General features: G+C 35.4%; 1 protein-coding gene across 4 annotated transcripts in view; it reads right to left on the reverse strand.

The window, feature by feature from the left end:
• rbm20 (RNA binding motif protein 20) overlaps positions 1-16883 on the reverse strand; it is a 71394-nt gene extending 54511 nt beyond the window's left edge. For 2 of the 4 annotated variants that reach the window (XM_058760562.1, XM_058760561.1), the window contains exon 1: positions 15925-16883. In XM_058760562.1, the coding sequence (XP_058616545.1) occupies positions 15925-16016 (92 nt within the window). In that variant the 5' untranslated portion in view covers positions 16017-16883. Of the gene's footprint in view, positions 1-12853; positions 13586-14591; positions 14615-15924 lie in introns of those variants that run through there. The other 2 variants (XM_058760564.1, XM_058760563.1) reach the window with 2 other exon arrangements.
• Between the last annotated feature and the right edge of the window lie 3587 nt (positions 16884-20470).

The raw sequence follows: 20470 nt of genomic DNA on the forward strand, positions 1-20470 counted from the left end.
CTCTTCATGCATCTGCCTGATATTTACATTGTGAATGAACACGAATAGCCCGTACCTTCACACGTCCTACCCCACAGACAATCAACGCCAACCTGCAGCTGTGTCATCCGCTCAGACTGCCTCCGGAGTGAAACTTTAGCTTTTTTTTTTTGTCATCTTATCAAGTTCAGCTAATGACACCAGAAGCACAGGGTTGGCTTCCCCACCGTGCTAAACGAAACAAACAATGTTTGGCAGGTGCCCACTGAGACTGAGTCAGAAGAGACGTTGCATAGAAAGAAGCTGTTGGGAAACACTGCAGTAGAACCCTGTAGGAAATGGAGTTTAAGAATGTAAATTTGGGCTTTCTTTGTTCAAACATGAATGTGTTCACCTCCAAGAATAAAAATACATTTTAAAAAAAATGAACCGTTCATTTTGAAACAGAGCCGTTTAATCAATGTCCATTTGGAAAGCTAATTCTTCATGTGTTCCCTAAAGAATTTCCAACAGGTTTTTAGAATAGCTTTTGTGGTATTTGTAGTCCTTATGTAGAATTTTGTTAGCAACAGTGAACTAAAACATATGACAATAATGATACTATGCTAATGCTACTTCGTAAAGCACATCAACTTGTGGCGTTTGTAGTCTGTATGTAGAACCTTATTAACAACTTGCATAGTGGACTAAAACACAAACACTAATGCTTCTATGCTAATGATAATTTGCCAAGCACAAAATCGCGTTATGGTATTTGTAGTCCTCATGTACAACTTGTACAGTTGGCCAAAACAGACACTAATGCTACTTTGTCAAGCACATCAACGTGTGCCCATGTGGTATTTGTAGTTTGTAGAACCTTGTTAACAAATTGCATAGTGGACAAAAAAAAAAAAAAAATGCTACTATGCTAATGCTAATTTGTCAAGCACATAAACATGCGTTTTTATGTATTTGTAGTCCTCATGTAGAACTTCGTTGACTAGCACAGCTGACTAAAGCAAACACTGATGCTACTATGCTAATGCTACTTTGCCAAGCACATAAACTTGCATTTTTATGTATTTGTAGTCCTCATGTAGAACCTTGTTAACTTGTACAGCTGGCTGAAACAAACACTAAAGCTCCTATGCTAATGCTACTTCGGCAAATATCAACTTGCGTCCTTGTTTTATTTTTAGTCTGTTTGTAAAACGCGTTAAATTGCATAGCGGACAAACACTAAAGCTACAATGCTAATGCTAATTTGTCAAGCACAAACTTGCGTTTTTTTGTTATTTGTAGTCTTCATGTAGAATCTTGTTAACTTGCACAGCTGACTAAAACACAAACATTAATGCTGATGCTACTTCGTCAAATACATCAGTCTCCGTCCTTGTGATATGTTGTAGAACCTTAACTAATTGCATAGTGAACAAACATAACACTAATGCTACTATGCTAATGCTAATTTGTCAAACACAAACTTACATTTTTATGGTATTTGTAGTCCTCATATAGAACCTTATGCCATGGTCTGTCTGAATACTGGATTCTGATTTGGCTGGCAGGTGTTGATTAAATTTGTTTAACTGCACAGGTAGTTCCAGGTCAGTTTAATCACGTTCTATATTAATGCGCTTCCTATAAACATTGGTAACCATAGTAACATACAGTTACAGTTGAATAGTAATACAGATGAAAATAACCATCATTTTTATCGTTCCGGTCAAATATTGCAGCGCAAATATTATTAACATCTTTACTATGTGAATGCTGGGAAATGACCGTGGCATAAACGGGATAATCAACGGCTAGCTGTGCCGCTGCGCGTCGGTTGGTTCTTCGCCTCCACGTCGTGCATTCAAATCATTTAATGCACAGCTAGCCGTTGATTATCCCTTACTTAACTAACACAGTTGACTAAAACACAAACACTAATACTACTATGCTAATGGTCAAGAACATAAACTTGCATTTTTGTGATATTTGTTGTAGAACCTTGTTCGCAGAGGTTGTCAAGCACATAAACATGTTTTTGTAGTCCTTATTTAAAACCCTGTTAGCAGTTTGCACGTGGACTAAACAAACACAAACTATGCTAATTCTACTTCGTCAAGCACATAAACTTATAGTCCTCATGTAGAACCTTGTTAATAACTTTCACAGTGGACATAACAGACACCTAAACACTAATATTACTATGGCTAGTGCCTATTTTGCAATGAGTTAACATCACTTTGTGAACAATACGAGTAAAAAAAAAACCTAATTATAATTGATTAAAAACCTAGTAATTAATATTCATGGGCAAAGCTGACAAGTTTTATGATGTGTGCACTCCTTTTCAGATTATCCCTACACCCCTTCATCTATTAATTTTGTCACTAATATGGTGAGGAGTTTTTTTGGCATGGCTGGGTGGGTTTGTGTTACGAGGAAGATCATATGGAGTCTCAGAGAAAGACAAGCTGTCACAGGGTCTGTAAAGCTGCTGTAAAACATGGCTTGCCTGTTGCCACCGTGTCCTCTAAATTAATCTTGAAGCCCTCAGAGGCTGTATGTGTGGTCTATTCTATGGTTTTGTTTGCATTAGCTTTTAATTTGAAAAAAAAAAACAGTGTACAAATGTTTTGCTTAAATAAAATAAATCTTACTTTTTAATACTATTAAAGTTTCTGCATTGTGAAAAGACAACTGACACTCAAGCTACAAACTTATAAACATCAAGCTAAACCTTAGTAGCTTTTGCCATCCACCATTTAGATATACCAATTTAAAATTATATTAAAGAGAATTTGATTGGAAAATGTGCTCGTCGTTAAAAAATAAGGTCACAATGTAAAAGATCTTAATATCCTAAATCAAATGTGTCTGTTTTTCCTTCCTTAAGTTAAAATATGGCCTGGAGATTTATTTTGCAATCTTAACTCATGATTGTAAAGGATAGATGATATATCGAAGATAATTCTACAGAAACTTCCAATGAAAATCTAAAAAAAATAACTTTCCAACAGTGAACGTCCATGAGAAAAAGCTTTTAGGTGTCAACACCAGTGGATTATGGGGTAATTATTCCAGATATTTCGATCCTCCTCATTTATCTAACTTGCTAAATAATGGCTACCGGCTACCAGCTACCGCGGTCTTGGCAGCGATCGAAAGGTAACCTATTTTGAACTGTCAGCAAGTCAACAAAATGTCGGTCACAAAAGTACAAACTTTAGGCGGGGCCGGGTCATGTGATAAGAGCCGAACGTCGCTGTTAGTCCATTAGGAATATCATGCATTGCTGTCCATTAACATCGGCAGCAGTCAGCATCTAAAATTACAAATGGTGAGTGGTAAAATATATGGACCCCTGCTGTTTTCTTCCCTTTAGCACACCTGCTGGCAAATGTGGGCATTGCAATAAGCGCTGCCCTGCCTGGTAATTTATACGCCGAGCACCTGGCCAGTCCATGAGACCTCAGTGCAACCTGCTAGCAGGCCCGTCTCCGTTTCAGATGTGGATGAACCTTATACTCGCTTAATATGGAAAACGAAGGTTACTCATACATTATACTATGTTGATCTGTATCTTAATACACCACAAATCAACCATGACTTGTCAGGGTTTGAAGGGAAGATAATTAATAAACCGAGAATTTAGGGCCTTGTACAACATCTTAGCTTTCTTCAGAAGTGTCAATGTGCACCATATATGATCACGAAGAAACAGGTGGAGGCAGTATATAACTGATGTAGAGAAGCTTAGACAGGTGTCTGTTTAGTGATCAACCAAAAAAACACAATGTGTCAATGTTTTTATTAGCAAATATTTTATATGATATAATGATAATATGCTAAACTAACAAAATCGGCTTTATCTTGAAATGCATGGATAACAACCATAATAATTAATTTGGTAAAACAGAAAACTGAGTGGTCAGTCCATATAATATGGCCATTAGCTAATAATATAATTAACTTTTTTTTTTTATTTGAATTGATTTTAAACAGTGTGTAACAATTCAAATTGAAAATTTTGTGGGAGTAATGTTGCTTAGGATTCGATTTCTTGATCGCAAAAAGCAATTTTCTAAAGCAATATTCACTAAATTTCCATGAATTTTCCAGACCAATAAAATCCTAGTTCCACAATGTTCTGGAATGTTCCAGAAAGCGCTAGAACATTCCAGAATGTTTTATAAACTTCTAGAAAGTTCCCATCATTGCAAAAGCAAAATATATTTAAAAACTAATTTTGTACAAAAACTTACCTGTACTAAACCAATGTTTCATAATTAATAACAGAAGTTCTAAAATTTACCTGACCTAAATATTTACCAAAATAGTGATGCTACATGAAAATAAATAGTATAATAATTAGCACCAAATAATTACAGAAGAAAAAAAATTAAGTGAAACAAATATTACATTGTGAAATGTTATGTAATGTCGTTTTAAATTAATTCTTTATGCTGTTATTTTTCTACAGAATACAAATATTGTATTATTTGTATTCTGGTGCTCTCAGCTCAGCTCTGCATAACTCATTATATCAATATACCAATCCATTCCACAGAAAATTACAGTTTTTTTCTCCCTAAATCAGCATTGAAAATGCAACAAAAAACATTGTATGATTCCGCCTGGGCCTCGTAAGTCAAATTCGTAAATCAAACCATGTGGTGTCATTCTATTATTAGCGCCCACCGTTCTCTGTCACCATGTCAGAGCTACATCTTGTAGATGTCTAGTTTTATTTGTACTGTATGCTAATCATGTGCTTTGGTTCTGAGGGCCAAGCGAACCAGTCTGCTGACAGGAGACAGCTTTCCCACATAGGGCTCTTCGGTTTCAATAGTTTTTAAAGGCTGTCCAGAGGAATGCTCAGCACACTTCAGTTACTCAGTCAGTTAGTCCCATCTAGTAGATGGTACGCTTTTTGGACCTAAAAAGCATCTTTCTTCATTGACGCTAACTGAAAAGCTTAACTTGATATATTCTTTTAAAACTTAACCGATTTCTCTTATTCTTTTGGGTTGTTTGCTGAAAAAAAAAGCACATTTGTGACCCCTGAAATGTCTTTGAGCCACATCTGTTTTAGATGGTACCATTTTATGGTACACTAAAGATTTAAGAAGAGAGAATGTGTGAAAACACCATAAACTGGTAAACAACAAAAGGAATATTTAGCACAGTACTTACCACCCTGAACACTTACAAGCCTATACTACACCCAATAAAGATTTGATAAAGAAATCCGTACTGCTACCTGTGAACACGAGGTGTTAGAAATTCAATCAACCTCAAGCAGAAACACTTATTATTTGATGAAAATGGCTTACATTTATTCTTGACGTGTGATGGTGTCAAGTATGAGAGAATGATAATAGGTTATTTACCAGAGAACCTATTAATAATTGTAATTAAATTAATTTTCACAATCATATTTAGCCGAGATGAGTCATAACATCACCATCCTGAATCTCAGACAAGCTTGAGAATTTGTGCTTTAATTGAATTAGTTTTAATATTATAAAATGTAATATAACCTAATATAAATATGTAATATAATAATGTTATTATCTCAGTGGAGAAGTGCATAATCAGTGCCTCTAAAATGGAACCGACTAAACTGTTTTCAAACAGGTTTTTTCCCAAGGCCTGCCATTGGTTAGGGAAACACATAGCTCCGCCTCTAAACTCATGCCATTGGCTGAGTCAGTGTTGCTATGCTGGCTAGTTGATAAAAATAAAACAACAATGTTTTGAATACACCTGAGAGACATGTTTTTTTTTTTTTTTAGGGGAATCAACCTACAAATGGCTGTATAGTAAACTGGGATATGAGAAAGTATTTTAATGTAGAAATACAATATATTGGAAATAGTACATGAAGTATTATCATCATTTCAATATTTTGGCTTTACAATACTCATAGGGCATTATAAATGTGCATTGGTGCTTTACTATACATGGAACTATATTATCATGACAAAAATAACTAAAGGATCATAAAGGATGGCACAATGAGCTACAGCAGGGGCGGATTCTGGCAAATGCCAGAGGGGCCGGACCATTTTCTTTAATGTGGGCCGGTCAGATTTATATATATATATATATAAATAGTTTTTACACGCCAACAGCGCAAATGATGGCTTTTTATCATTTGCACGATTTGTTTTCCCGGTGGGCCTCTGTACAATGTGGGCCGGCCCATTCTGAAAATATATAATGAATGAATTATAGTAAATGTAGCCTACATAGCCTATATTGGTCCGTCGGCCCTCCACTTGAGTCAAACATTCTGATTAATGTAGCGTGCTCCGGCTCAGAGCAGCGGCTCAAAAGCACTCGTCAATGTCAAAATGTTTGAAATAACCAATCAAAGTGTAGAAGGCGGGATTTACCGTTCACAGAGCTAAGCTGCACGGCACTTGAATGCGAGCTGAGGTAAAATGAAAGCAGCTAAACATGACGAGACAATTCAGTAATATTTGCTAACTATTTATGATACAAAAAAAATGTTAAACGACAGACATTATTTTTCAGGTATGCAATCTACTACTGTAGATTCATTACAACATAAGATAAAAGTGAATGTTTGTAAATCCAGGCTTTCTTCTGTAATTTCATGCGTCTAAGAAAATGTTTAAAAACAATCAAACATAGGCTAAAAAAAAAAAAAACACGCAAGTCTAAAATATCACTCTCAAACGTAGCTACTCTAGAATATTTCTAATCTGAAGACTTTCACTTTCAAGTCCCGTGATTAGGAAAGTGAAATATATTAGGCTATAATAAAAATATAATTTGCTATTTCACATTATTTATTTTATATAGGCCTACAAATTGGCGGTCAAATGTTGGAAATAATTAAGACTTTATATTTATTTTTTGAAAGAATGCTGAATTTATATGATCAAATACAGTAAAAATAATATTAAATATACTTAAAATAGTGGTTTTCTGTTAAAGATATTTTAAAATGTTTATTTGTGATTAAAGCGGAATTTTCAGCATCATTGCGTCAGTGTCGCATGGCTCTTCAGAAAATACTGCTTTATTATCAGATATTATTTATGATCAATTATTACTAATGTTTCTTATGAATACTGAAAACTGTTTTTGTTTAATATTTTTGTGGAAACTGTTATACTTTAACTTTTTCAGGATTATAAATAATTTGTAATAAGTATAAATATCTTTGCTGTCTTATCTTTAAAAAATTTAATTTATAAAAACATAGCATTTTATTTCTGTATTGTGTTATATTTTTATAAGTAGTGTTAAAAATTGCTCTGTGCATGAGCTGGTGGGTTTATGGTGTGGTGGGCCACTCTGTGCCAGAAAGTCCAGGGCCATTTTTTAGTCCCAGTCCGCCACTGAGCTACAGGTTGTAAAACGAACATGCCGAAAGGTTAAAGGCGTGTTCCTGCACTGTGATGCCCGTAGATGAAAGCAAAATGCCTTTATGGTGAGCACACGTGCTACAAAATACTCACAGTTCACAGAGCAACTGCATCTGTGCAACCCTGAGCTTTAGACAAGAGATTTCAAAGTCTTTGGAGGGAAACCGTACACATTCCTGGCATTAAGGCATGACAGGGTTGTTGTCAGGGTCTGTGACATGTTAGTTACATGAAAAGAGAGGGGGAACGGCACACTCAATGCCAGGGTCAACGTCAAATCAAAATGCACCACTTTTACTTTCTTAATGCATGCTTTTTTGTGCATGTTTCATTAGTAAACTGCAACAGTCTTTGTAATCTTTCATAATGTATGACCTGAGTCCTAACACTAAAATCAGTTGATAGCAATGTTATCACAATAAGTTCTTTCACCAGCTAAGTATAGCTGTGAGATTTTGATAAGATGTGTTTTTGCAGGTTTTTGTTTACTGGTTGGCAGTAAACGCTATCCAGTTCAGATAAATGTAACTGCATGTCTTCTGCATCAGCTAGAGAAATGACTCCCAATCAGGAGTGAAATGTACCTAAATAAAGAAAAAATATGAATTAATAAAAAAATATATATTAATTTTTATGCTTACTTTTATAATTATATTATTCAGTGAGTTAAATTAACAAATCATTTTTTTTTTTTTTGTGTGTGTGTCTAATAATATTAATCATAATTAAATCACATCAGTATAATATTTTTTGTTGCAGATCCAATGCTAATTTGGAACAAAATCTGTGGAATTCCGCAGAATGGTTTGGTAAGTGTATAATACAATGTGTTAAACAGAGCTGGGCACTATAAAATTAAACTCAAATTCAAATGTGTATACTATTAGAAAAAAAAAAAAAGGTCTGGCATTATTTCCCCCCTTTAAAAAAAAAAAAAAGGATAATATAATGGAAAGGACATAGTTATGATATGGCATTAAGGGGCACTAATTCATTGGGATGTGGGGGACAAAATAGTTTGGAAACACAGATACAGTTATTTAGGGAAACAGTATTGGCTTTAATGTGATATGTGACACCGTATTGTCAGGAGTTATCAGACGGACACACAATGTCAAAAGGAATTTGACATTGAACACTGAATGTGCCTGCGGCAGCATGACAATGATTTTTAATTATTGCCCTTGGAGGACCTTGTATTTTAACAATCAAATAAAGGCTAAATCTAGTTTATAAGCAGAACTGCCTCGTGCCTCGATTCTGCTCAGGGACAGACGTCCAATTAAACTCGGATAAACACCTTCTTTAATTTTAGACAATGTTTACCCAGGGACCTTTACACTTGGCTGACGTGTTCTCAGCATATGTTCGGCACACAGCAGGACAACCACAACAGCAGAGCTCATTACATATAATTCAATCAAACACATATAGAGCTGTCAGTGACGTCACATCGAGATCCGGATACAGCATCGGGACTGGTGTGAAGCAGTGATCAGGGCTCACTTCCCTTACATCAAATATGAACTCATGCAGTTTTACCACTTGCAATTTGATTAAGCTATAAATGGATATAAAGCAGCGAAAACTGTTTTGAAGAAGTCATCAGACCTCAAGTTCATGCATTTGGCTTATAAAATATAGGTTTGTTTTTAGATATCTTTATTATTGTTTTTCAGCTACTAAATAATCTATTATTATGGCTAATGTGGCTTGGCCACTTTGCCATGTGGTTGACTACGATATGGTCTACAATTTAGGTACAGCTTTGCGTGGGGTCAATTCAATGAGTTTTTAAATCAAATTTTTTTGCCTAATTTTGAGAATAAAGCTTATTTTGGACAATGGCAATTTATCACCAAATTTAAACTCGTGATGTACTTTCAACCTCAGAATTTCTGAAGTGCCTTTTACAGCCCAGAAATTCCCTTTCAGTGAAATAGCAGAAGTCGCTAGTGCCATAAAACTGTCATACGTTTAACTTAAAGATTAGCCCAGTTGCTTCTACATGTCAACAAAGCAATGAACACATGCTCAGAGGCCCAAACCCCAATGCCACAGCAGGAAACCAGCGATTCTGCAAAGATGGAAACAAATAAGTGTCACCACAAATAGGCTGATAGTGGTTGACACCAGCTAAGGGCCAAGCCTAACACTTTTTCACCAAGCTAACGTGGCGCCTTGTCGCCAAATCTTTTCACACTGTATTTGTTGCATTTGTGCGTGGACGTGAAGGAAATAGCACTTGGGTCCGATGTCTTTCCAAACACTGACACTTCCCGAATTTGTTTTACCTAACTGGTTTTGATAATGACTGCCAGTTTTTACCGGCGCCCATTGATCAAAGCAGCTGACAGCACCCTTATGGTTGCTGAAAGGGCGAGTGCTGAGATGAGCGAGATCACACCTTCCTGAATAAACAGTCATGTGATCCAAGCCACAGGAGGAAATGAGGCACATTCAGACATTATGTCTGAACCTCAAGATTTGGCCAAATGGTGTCAGAACCATTTGGCCTTGGCAATTACAATGAAAGATCAAAGAGATATTATAAGACAATGAAATTAATGCAAGATGTTTTCCTGGTTTTCATGCTTGCCAATGTCACATAAACCTGGTGGCATGTAGATGTAACTTTAAAACTATTCAAATTAAGTTGCTAATTTACACGAAGGTAAAACTCTTTTGGTGAATGTTTGCAGTAAACAGACCCCTCTTTGTTGGTGATCATACACCTAAAGAACAACTGCTCTGTTGCAATTTTAATTGACGGTTCAATCTTATACTTATGAATGGGAGAAACTGCAATGCACAATATGGCGGAATAGTCCCGCCTTCTAGAGGAAAGAGCCAATCGTTGATTGGTAAAGTCATTGCATCACTGCAGCTGCCGTTAGAAGCTCTGGTTCCCATAGAAACCTGATGCTAGACCAGCCAATGCATCTTAACACTAGAACTGCCATGACGGTCAAAATGACCGTTTTGAAATGTATATGTACAATAACTTTGTTGAATAAAAAAATACAATCTTGCTGGTTTGTGACTTTTCCTAAAAGTGTTTCTATTTTTACTTACAATAGATTTTATATAAATTACATAAAAGGCAAAAAAAATATGAGCATTTCTACCTATTAAAGCCATAACGGTCATATTGACCGCGATTCTATTGTTCTTTCCCGCGGTTTATTGTCTCTGTCAGCGTCTCCAGTACTATTAGCATATGCTCATTTGATTATAAATACAAATTCTTGGACTACAAATTATTATTGCCTTTTAAAAAATGGCAGCATCGCAGTTGACACAAGGTCCCAACCAAAAGCACAATCAACCCCGCAACTGACACCAAACGGAGACAGTGCCAGGTGCGGAGAATCTGCAAACAAAATAAAACGCAGCGACACCTGTTGCAAATGCCACAAACCCGTGTGTGGAAATTGTGCGAGAAGAACAGAAGTAACTTGTGTTGACTGTGAATCTTAAATAGCCGAGATATAGATATATTTATTTAATATAAAATTTGTAGCATAATTGTTTTATGGTTCCAAACTTCGTTCGTGACTCTTTTTAACTTTAGAGCTACTTGTTTCCAGCTTATGTTCTGTGTTATAATGTATCATAAATGTTGTAAAAAAAAAAAAAACAATCAAATAGATCATTTTAAATGTTATTTTGTTGTTCTGAGTTATGTAAAATAAATACAGAGAAATACTGAATATGCAATAATTACATTTTACTATGAAATGATGCGAATATTTCTAAATTTATAATTATCATTTTTAACTAAATAAAAAGTCTACATGTTGGTGTTATTTGTTTTTTTTTAAAGATATCCTAACACAGTTAATACATTAATCTCTCATTTGGGCAATTTATTTAGAGATTATAGAGTTTATAATATAGCGGTCAAAATGACCGCTCACGGCTGTTCTAGTAGTTTTGGAATTCTGGCGCTTCTAGTGTTAAGCATGTTATAACTGCATATGCGCACTGGCTGGTCTAGCTGGAAAAATTTGACGAGTTTTTACGGCAATCCGTGTTCTAGGTGTATTACGGTAAGGAAAGCCCTAGCGAATGAGTTACGAGACTTCCGGGTCTTTAGGGTGCGAATAGAAGACAATCGGCATAAATACAAGGATCAGAGAAAATGTAGATCATATATAGATCATAGCCTATGTAGATCATGCTTTGACCATTTTGAATCTGATCGGGACGAAGTAGTCAGTGAGAGAGATTTACAGACATTTACAGACACAGAAACATCTGTATTTGTAACCGATTCGTCGATCTGAATAGGGGTGTGTGTGTGTGGGGGCGCGATCTATCTATCTATCTGTATGTAAGTATTTATGTATGCGTGTGTGTGTGTGTGTGTATGTATGCATGCGTGTGTGTGTGTGTGTGTGCACAGTATATGTATGCATATGTACGTATGTAGCCTGTGTGTGTGTGTATATAATCATATGTATGTATATGTTTGTGTGTGTGTGTCTGTTTGTTCTGTTTATTGAATGCAATTTTAATTATTCATATAATTATTTACAGGTGAAAGAATATGACATCTGAATGTATTTTGCTTGAAAATGCACTACTTTGATAAAAATGCATTTTTCTCAGTTTTTTGTCCAAAATGTTGTATTTTTGATGGAACCCATCTGCATTCAAATGGTGATAAAACATGAACACATTAAGATAGAATAAAAAAGTGATATATAGTATGTTCTTATATTCATAGCAGAAAATACTCTGAGGACTGTCAAATTTAGGTGAAAATCATCAAAAATGCTGGCGGTGGCTGGCAACTTTTTTTTTTTTTTAAATGCTGGCGGGGAAAGAGATAATAGTACTTATAAAGCACATATTTTGCTTGACCATATTCTAGATCCCTAATCCTACCCAATACCGAAACTTAACAACTACCTACTAACTATTAATAAGCAGCAAATTAGGAGTTTATTGAGGCAAATTCATAGTTCATGGTTTGTCAATGCAGAGAATTGGACCTTAAAATAAAGTGTGACAGGAACATTTCTTGCTTTAAATTTTCATGGTGACTGTCCTTAGCACACGCATTCAACTCTTTCCTCTCATTTAAAAACTTTACAGGCCTCTGCTGCCGCATCTACACATCAAACAGCTCAAAATACAAGTGTTTCCATGCAGCATTGTGCTACCATACGGCTTCATGACTGCATACACACGAAGCTAATGACAAAAGGCAACCGAATAGCCGGTAGTCTTAAGAGCTGAAGGGACAAAGGCATTCACAACATATTTCCCAGCTGTGATTTAAGCATCCCTGGTAATACCAGCAAACACGCATGCTATGAAGAGCCAAGGTCAACACCGCGTTCAGGCCTTCACTAAGAAACAAGTTTAAAACCTTTCACCGCTCTATACATTGTTTGAACCATCTAGATCTAACCGTTCAATGGTCAAACAACACCAGCAACCAATGGAAAAAAAGTGAAATGTTACGACAAAAATGAACAAAGTACCTTTCCAGGGGCATATTCACACAGCAGTTTACACCAGTATCCAGTAAACTCAGAAGCTCTGTAACCCAGAATGGCGTCTGGGACTCCCATCAGCCCTCACGTTCCCGGGGGTACGAGGCAACTTCCCCCTTTGGGTCGGGCTGGCAGAGTGATATAGAGAGAGCAGCTGAGGAGGGATATATGGGAAAAGAGAGGGAGCGATACAGTACGACGGACGACAGGAAAAAAGGCCAACACAACAGTCCTGATACATCCTGACAATACCAGTCCTAATGCTGTGGCCCACTGCGCTATTTAAAAACAATCCATCAAAAATACTCCATCTTTCACCGCACTGTCAGAGCCCACGACCTTTCGCTGGCTGTGAAAAGCTTCACTCAGGCAGCTGAGGGTTTAATGCACTGTGACGTTTAATGCAGGAGCCAAACTGGACAGTACCGTTAAATAATTAAGCTGACTTAGTATGACTGAGATTTTTCAAGCAATGTCACGAAATTGCAACAGTCATGTTTAAAATGATACCGTGACAACACTGGCTTGGTACTGCAGGATTATTTTGGATTGAAAGGGTTCACAAACACAGACTTGGAGTTACTGAAGTGCTTTTAAAAATATATTAATTTTAAATTAACTTCCAATTAATTTAAATGATTAATTAATTTTAATGATTTCTGATCAAATCATTTTCGTCTCAGACAATGCTAATGTTTGCAAGGAGAAAATAAATGAAAATTAAAATACATCAATTATTTCATAATTTTTCCTCAAATCACACCACCACTGGAAATATTTAATATATTTACTAAATCCTATTACCAAAAAATCATATTAGATTTCATATTAGAATGATTTCTGAAACATCATGTGACACTAAAAACTGCTAAAAGAACATTTGGATTGCATCAGAGAAATAAATTACATTTGAAAAAATATTTATATTCATATGAAGTGTTTATTTGCAAAAATAATGTTTTTATTACGGTATCATGTTTTTATCGTGTTTTGTGTTAGCTGTATTTTTTTTTTAACCAAATCAGTTTAATTGAGATTTACTGGAATGCACAATGAAAAAAGATTGTTAAAAACGGAGTTATCTGTTTTTGCAAATACACTCTTCATATATTCATGCATACACACACATGCATATGTATATATATATTTTAATATGCACTAAAATTTAATATGAACTGTACAATGGTTAGATGCAACATAAGACACCTTTTACAGGCTCACAGAAAGTGTTGTGCAAAAACAGAGAATGCTGATGAGTTAAAATAGACTCAGTGGACGGCACGTCCATAAACGGACACCTTTTTAGCGCTGCAACAAAACTGGCGTCCACATTTCTGTCCGTAACACACACGGAAGAGCCGCGTGGTTCTATACGTCAGCCGCTGGTGACCCTACAGGGGGTTTTCACTAAAGACTGCATATTACTGCCATGTTTGTCCAGTATACAAGGCTAATTTTGTTCACCCGTACTCAAGAAAGTTACGTAGTACTTCAAATGTTATGCAAGTCCTTCAAATGACGAACACTAGTGAATGTGCTGGATATTTACGAAAGAGATTTTTTTTTTCTTGCCTATGCAACCATCTAAACATTGCAAGACAGCTTATAATTCAAAATCTAAACGAACAACTGCACAAACAGTATGTTTTTTGCATGATTAGTATTATATTTTGACCAGTGCTAAGTGATTTCAGAGGCATGTAGCAGGAATGTGCTCATCACTTACACACACATCAGCACTGATCACGCCGTGTGCCATTTATCTGTTACAAGCAAATAGCAGTTTGTCACCAGTAACATCTGCTGAAAACATTCAGCGGGACCACATACACGGCTCGCATGTGCTGGCTGTCTGTGGAGAATCAAGTTAATTGTTTTTCACTTTTCTTTGTTTTCTTCTTCATAACTGATTCAACTTGCCAAATCAATGAAAGGGAATAGTTCTGTTGTCATATCCTACCTTCCACAACATTAACTTTTCGGTTGAAAGTATGTTTTTAATGTTTAAGTGCATGCATTAAAGATTTTCTCATACTGCACTGGATTATGAGTTTATTTGATACATTATTTTATTTTTTTCGAATCATGTTTTAGATTTTATTTTGTGAAAAAATTAAGTTGCCACTAAACTAATTGCAAAATTAATTTTAACACTTTCTGTAGCTCTTCTCAAAAATTTGTATGACTTAAGGTCAGTAAAAAAACATTACTCAAGGCATAAATGTTCATAAGGAATGTTAATAATAATTACCTGTAACAATCTTAATGTTTGCTTTTGATTTATATAAATATATATTCATTTGCTTTTTTAATTTCAGTATTTAACAGTGGCGTTAATTAGAAACTTTTAAAAGTTTGACCAGATCCATTACCAAAAATACAATTATTTATTCCATAATTATTAGTAAGGATTGTTGATAATTACATAATATAACTGAATAATTACACGTAACAGTCTTATTAATGTATATAAATATATATGGATTTTTTTTCTTCATTTTATCAGTCCTGCTAACTTTTTTTACCAAATCCAAGTGAAGATATTTTCAGTGTTACTTTTAAAATGGTCAGAATCAGAACCAGTGTTAGAATAAAAAAAGAAGAAAGAATTAAAACAAACATAATACAAAAGTTTCAATAAAATAAAGCAACTGATTATATAAAATATCTACTTAATATACGGTATTAAATAAATGAAATATTTATTTAATATATAAAATATTTACATTTGTGATAGGACAGAAAGCATGATGGGATAAGCAAAAGGAATGATAACTGTTTATGTTAGAGATATTTGGCTACAATAATACTGCTCAAAATCTCAGTGGAATTACACTTTGGCAAAGAACTCCCAAATTACACTCATCAAACCCATCCATCATCCTGGGAGTCTTGAGACGAACCGTGCGACTTCAAGCATTTAGAAGATTTCTTACTGTATTTGCAACTTAAGCATGATTTATCCACCAAATCTGTGGTAAAACATTTGTGGACAAATTGATTTCTCATACATTTCCGTGCAACACAAACTACTTTTCCCACAGCAGCACATTTCCTACCTCTGGACGTGTTCAGCAGAAGCTTTCCCAACATTCCCTGAAATGTTTGACTGGCCGTTCTCAAAAACACTTTTGTCCCAAGTTTGCTTCATGGTAGAAAAAAACTTTCTACCCACAAGAAAATCCAAGTTGCTTGCTGAGAGTCGCAGGAGGTTTTTCTGCACTGAATCCCGATGGAGGTCCAGACTTTCCGTGCAGCCGTGTTGTTTTGGATCGGCCTCCAGTGCCTCTGGGATCAGCAGCGGTAATGAAAGTTAGCCCACTCGCGCCCTCTCCCTCAAACGTCTAAAAAAAGTGTGGACAAAAAAGGGTGCTCAAAGGGGCTGGTAGTAAATGTGGGATGAGGGCTGGAGGATTGAAGCAGGGACGTTAAAGGCACTTGACCATTTGGGAGTCCCCGAGGGCTGCCGTGCACTTTCATTCTCTCTCCAGCCAATGATAGCGCAAGTGTGAAGAATGCCATTAGTCAGTCACTCAAAAGTGCCGGATCAGTTTCGTCAACAGATCATCAAAGACCAGAGCCCTGTGTGCAGATTATTAATATTTCCGGCCATTAATATTTTGTGGGGAACAATGGGTCCCTTGCTGCACGTCTATGTGCAAAGCCTTTGATTCTCGCACTGTAAAGCTCTGGAACATTACTGCTGACGGAGAGTCGCAGACAAAGATTTACTGGAGATCTGGATGCCAGGGGAAGGATTTTGTGTTTGGGTCTCATTCGACTCAAAACACTGGGCAGGACTACTTCTCAATGAAACCAAGATGTGCAAATAAGACCAACCTGGATAACAGACTTTGGGAAGTCTTGAAAACTTTGAAACCTGAAATACGCATAACCTCAACTAAACAAGTAACATACTACTGAATGCATTAGTGAAAAACCAATATGTCAATTCAACATGATAGATAGATAGATAGATAGATAGGTAACAAACGATTAAATGGATATACTGACAGAATGATAAAACAAACAACGAACAAATGTTAGATAGTTAGTATAATAGAACTAACAACAGATAGAACAAAAGAAGAAATTAAAGAACACACATACGTATGTATGCATGTATGTATATGTAAGTTAAAGAGATAAAAAGATAGAAGGAACCAATAGAAAGAACAGACAATAGATAATTTAGACAGAGATAGAACGATATAACCATGATCAAACTATAGTAATCTAAAAAACATATGTAGATAAAACAAATGACAGAAAAAACAATATATAGGACTAATTACCGATCAAATAGACAAATAAATTGATCTAACGAGGAACTAACAAAAGAATGAAATATATATATATATATATATATAAATAGATATATAGATGGAATGAACAATAGAGCAAACATGAACAAAAAAAACGAATGAATGAACAGATAAAATAAGCAATAGATAGAACAAACAAATGAAAATGAATGAACGAATACAGCAAACGGAAGAATAAACATTTACAGGCAGAAAAATACACAGCATGACAGAACAAACTACAGATGAAACTATAGACAGATAAACAGAACAATAGAACTCATGATAGAATAATAGATACATCAAACTACAGAGTGAACAACAGATAGAAAGTATATAATATGAGCATAAAGAACTGTAATTTCAGTCTTTGTGGCTGTTAAAATAATCAACATCAAATGCAGGAGCTCAATTAGACTCTTGCTGACGCTCTCATTAACCCCTTAACTGTCGCTCAGTTTTGAACAGAGACATTAAAGTGCACTATCCAAACTTAATTTTTTATATTTCAGGAATGAAAACATTTTTTAACATGATTTTGATGTACCATTTCCATGGTAATGCAATGTCTGATTTTAAAATGGGTTTCAAAGGATGAATTTTGAGATTTTAAGTTTTCAACTGATATATAATTTCTTATGATTTCTAAAGCGTGATAGAGAAAAAGGCAACTAAGAAGACTTTCTGTGACAAAGGTCAGAACTCCTCTTATGATGTAGATTTTCAGGTCCACTCTTGTCATAAATTAATCTATTACTTTTCCTACATAATTTAACAAAAAAAGTGGTATAATACCTATTTAGGAGTCTTAGACCTTTCCAACGATATATAGTTTGTCATGATTAGATTAGGATTTAATTGTAAAATAGTGAAGTAAACGTAGGTGTCCCGCAGAGGGGACGGTGACAGTTAAGAGGTTAAGCCCCTGCAGACACGTGTGACTCACAGTCACAATCCAGCAGTATTCCTGACCAGCAGGAGAGCAGATCCGGTTTAGGGAATGACTGACACTAAAACTACAAGCGCTGAACAAAATGTTCCACATTAGCAGGACAACTGCACACAGAAAACCCTCAGAAACCACAACGACAGGTGGAGCCGCGCATGAAAAGAGTTCATATAACGCTGCTTAGACTTACTGAGCAGTTACTTTTCCAAATGGCAGTCGATATATGAAAACCCACGGTAAAATAATTGAAATAGATTAATAGATTAAAATACACCTAATTTAATTTGTGAATTATTTAATTGCATTTCAAATAAATAAAATGCTAGCTGTGAAATTGGCCTTAGCGAGCTATAGCCACAGAACGATTTTAAACAAGTGTTGGGAACGATCCTGACTTTCAGTGGAAAAAGTGAGAATTCTCCTGTGGTGCATGTATATCCATTTTTGGTAGTGTAAAAATCTTTATTTTCTAAAAAGGGAAGAGAGCAACACCCATGTGACGATCCACCCGTTCAAATTAGCACCCCCGCTCATTAGACCTGTGCTAAGTCAAGATGTTGCCCCTTTGCACTAGATCGCTGCTCTGAAAAAGCCTGGGTCACAGCTGCGGATGCCATTCACGATAACGCGTCCCCAAACGGCCCAATGTTTATGCCACACTGGATGTAAACGCTCAACAGTCACTCATCAGGAAAGCAATAATGGTTTGCAGCAAAGTATGCATATATTATAACTCTAAGTTCAGTGTGAAATCTCAATTCCAGTTTAAGGCCACAGAAGTGTGATTGGCAGGTCCTGTATAACCTCATAAAACTGCTTTAAAAAAGGAACGAATGCAGTTCCCACTCAAAACGGCAGGTTGTAAATGCCTTTTAATACAGGGTTGAGGCACTGTGATGGTTTACACGAGTATAAATGGAACGGCGGTGACACAATGACGCCTCGGCGAGTGGTTATATGTGGAGCTCGTAGTTGCTGGGTCAAATTCGAAGGATCATTCACAGGATCTCATCATTTTTAAGTCAAGCCAATAAATGGAACAGATGAAAACAAATGAACATGCAAATAACACTTAAAACTTCTGGTCTTTGCAGACACTTTCTTGGTGCATTAACCAGAGAGGAAGTTAAAAAGTGTTACAAAAATAATAAAATAGCCCTTCTGTACTTTTAGTTTTGAAGTATATTATTTTATTGCTGGTGGATTCTGCTACAAGAAAAGCTTTAATTTTGTGTTCAGCACAAAGCCAGCACATGAAACAATAATTGAATAAAGGGGCATTTTTAAAAGACTGGTCACATAGTTATTTTATATAAAAAAATAAAATAACTAAATACACACACCCACAATGAGAGGAGCAGTGCATTAAGAGAGTTAATTTTTTTCTTTTAATCATTCTTAAATTAGAATAAATATCAAAATACATCATAAAACTATTTCCAAATTTAATTTGTAAAACATTTCATATTTTTTGTTGTTGTTGTTTAAATAAACATTAAAACGGTCCCTCTATTGTGGCATTTTCGCTTAACAGTTTTTCTCCAATAAAATGTGTGCAAATAATTGAATAATTATTTTAATTGTGTGTGTGTGTGTGTGTATATATATATATATATATATTTATTCCATGGTCTGTCTGAATACTAGATTCTGATTGGCTGGCAGGTGTTGATTAAATTCGTTGAACTGCAGGTAGTTCCAGGTCAGTTTAATCACGTTTTGCTTGAGTCGCTTGAGACTTACTGATATAAAACTTAATTAAATTTTATTTGGAGAATCACTTGTGCACAATGCACATCTCTTAATATTAAGCCTAAAATGTGTTTTAATGTCACTATTAATGAGGATTGTACGATTTTTGAATAACATTGGCCTGCAAATGCAAGATATTTAAAGTGTACCTGAAGTACACTTGCAGTAGTTCCACTTTAGCACAATCAAACATACGTCAGCATATCTTTATTTGAACCTCAGCACTACTTTTGCACAATTACAGTACATTAAGTACAAAATTAGTTGTTCAAATTTAGTAAAAGTACAATTGAAGGGTATTTTTAATAAGCACATAAACATGTAAATGCATTTATAGTATACCTTGCATGAAATAAATGTTGTACATTTATTTTTCACTACGGTATAAATAAATTATGTATAAAATAATAATAATAGTAGCAATTCCATATAATTTTTGTAGAAACTCAAAACAGAACACGCATACACACAGTCAAAGGTTCTCTTATATTTTTTTTACCAAATGCCCCAAAAAGATCCTGATCGTATGGACAGCTGAATGTTATGTCGCATCCATGCCGTGACAGTAAAGTGACTTAAAGAGTCATTGAGACAGCAGCA

This window comes from Onychostoma macrolepis, chromosome 22 (genome assembly GCF_012432095.1).
Source record: "Onychostoma macrolepis isolate SWU-2019 chromosome 22, ASM1243209v1, whole genome shotgun sequence".
NCBI lineage: Eukaryota > Metazoa > Chordata > Actinopteri > Cypriniformes > Cyprinidae > Onychostoma > Onychostoma macrolepis.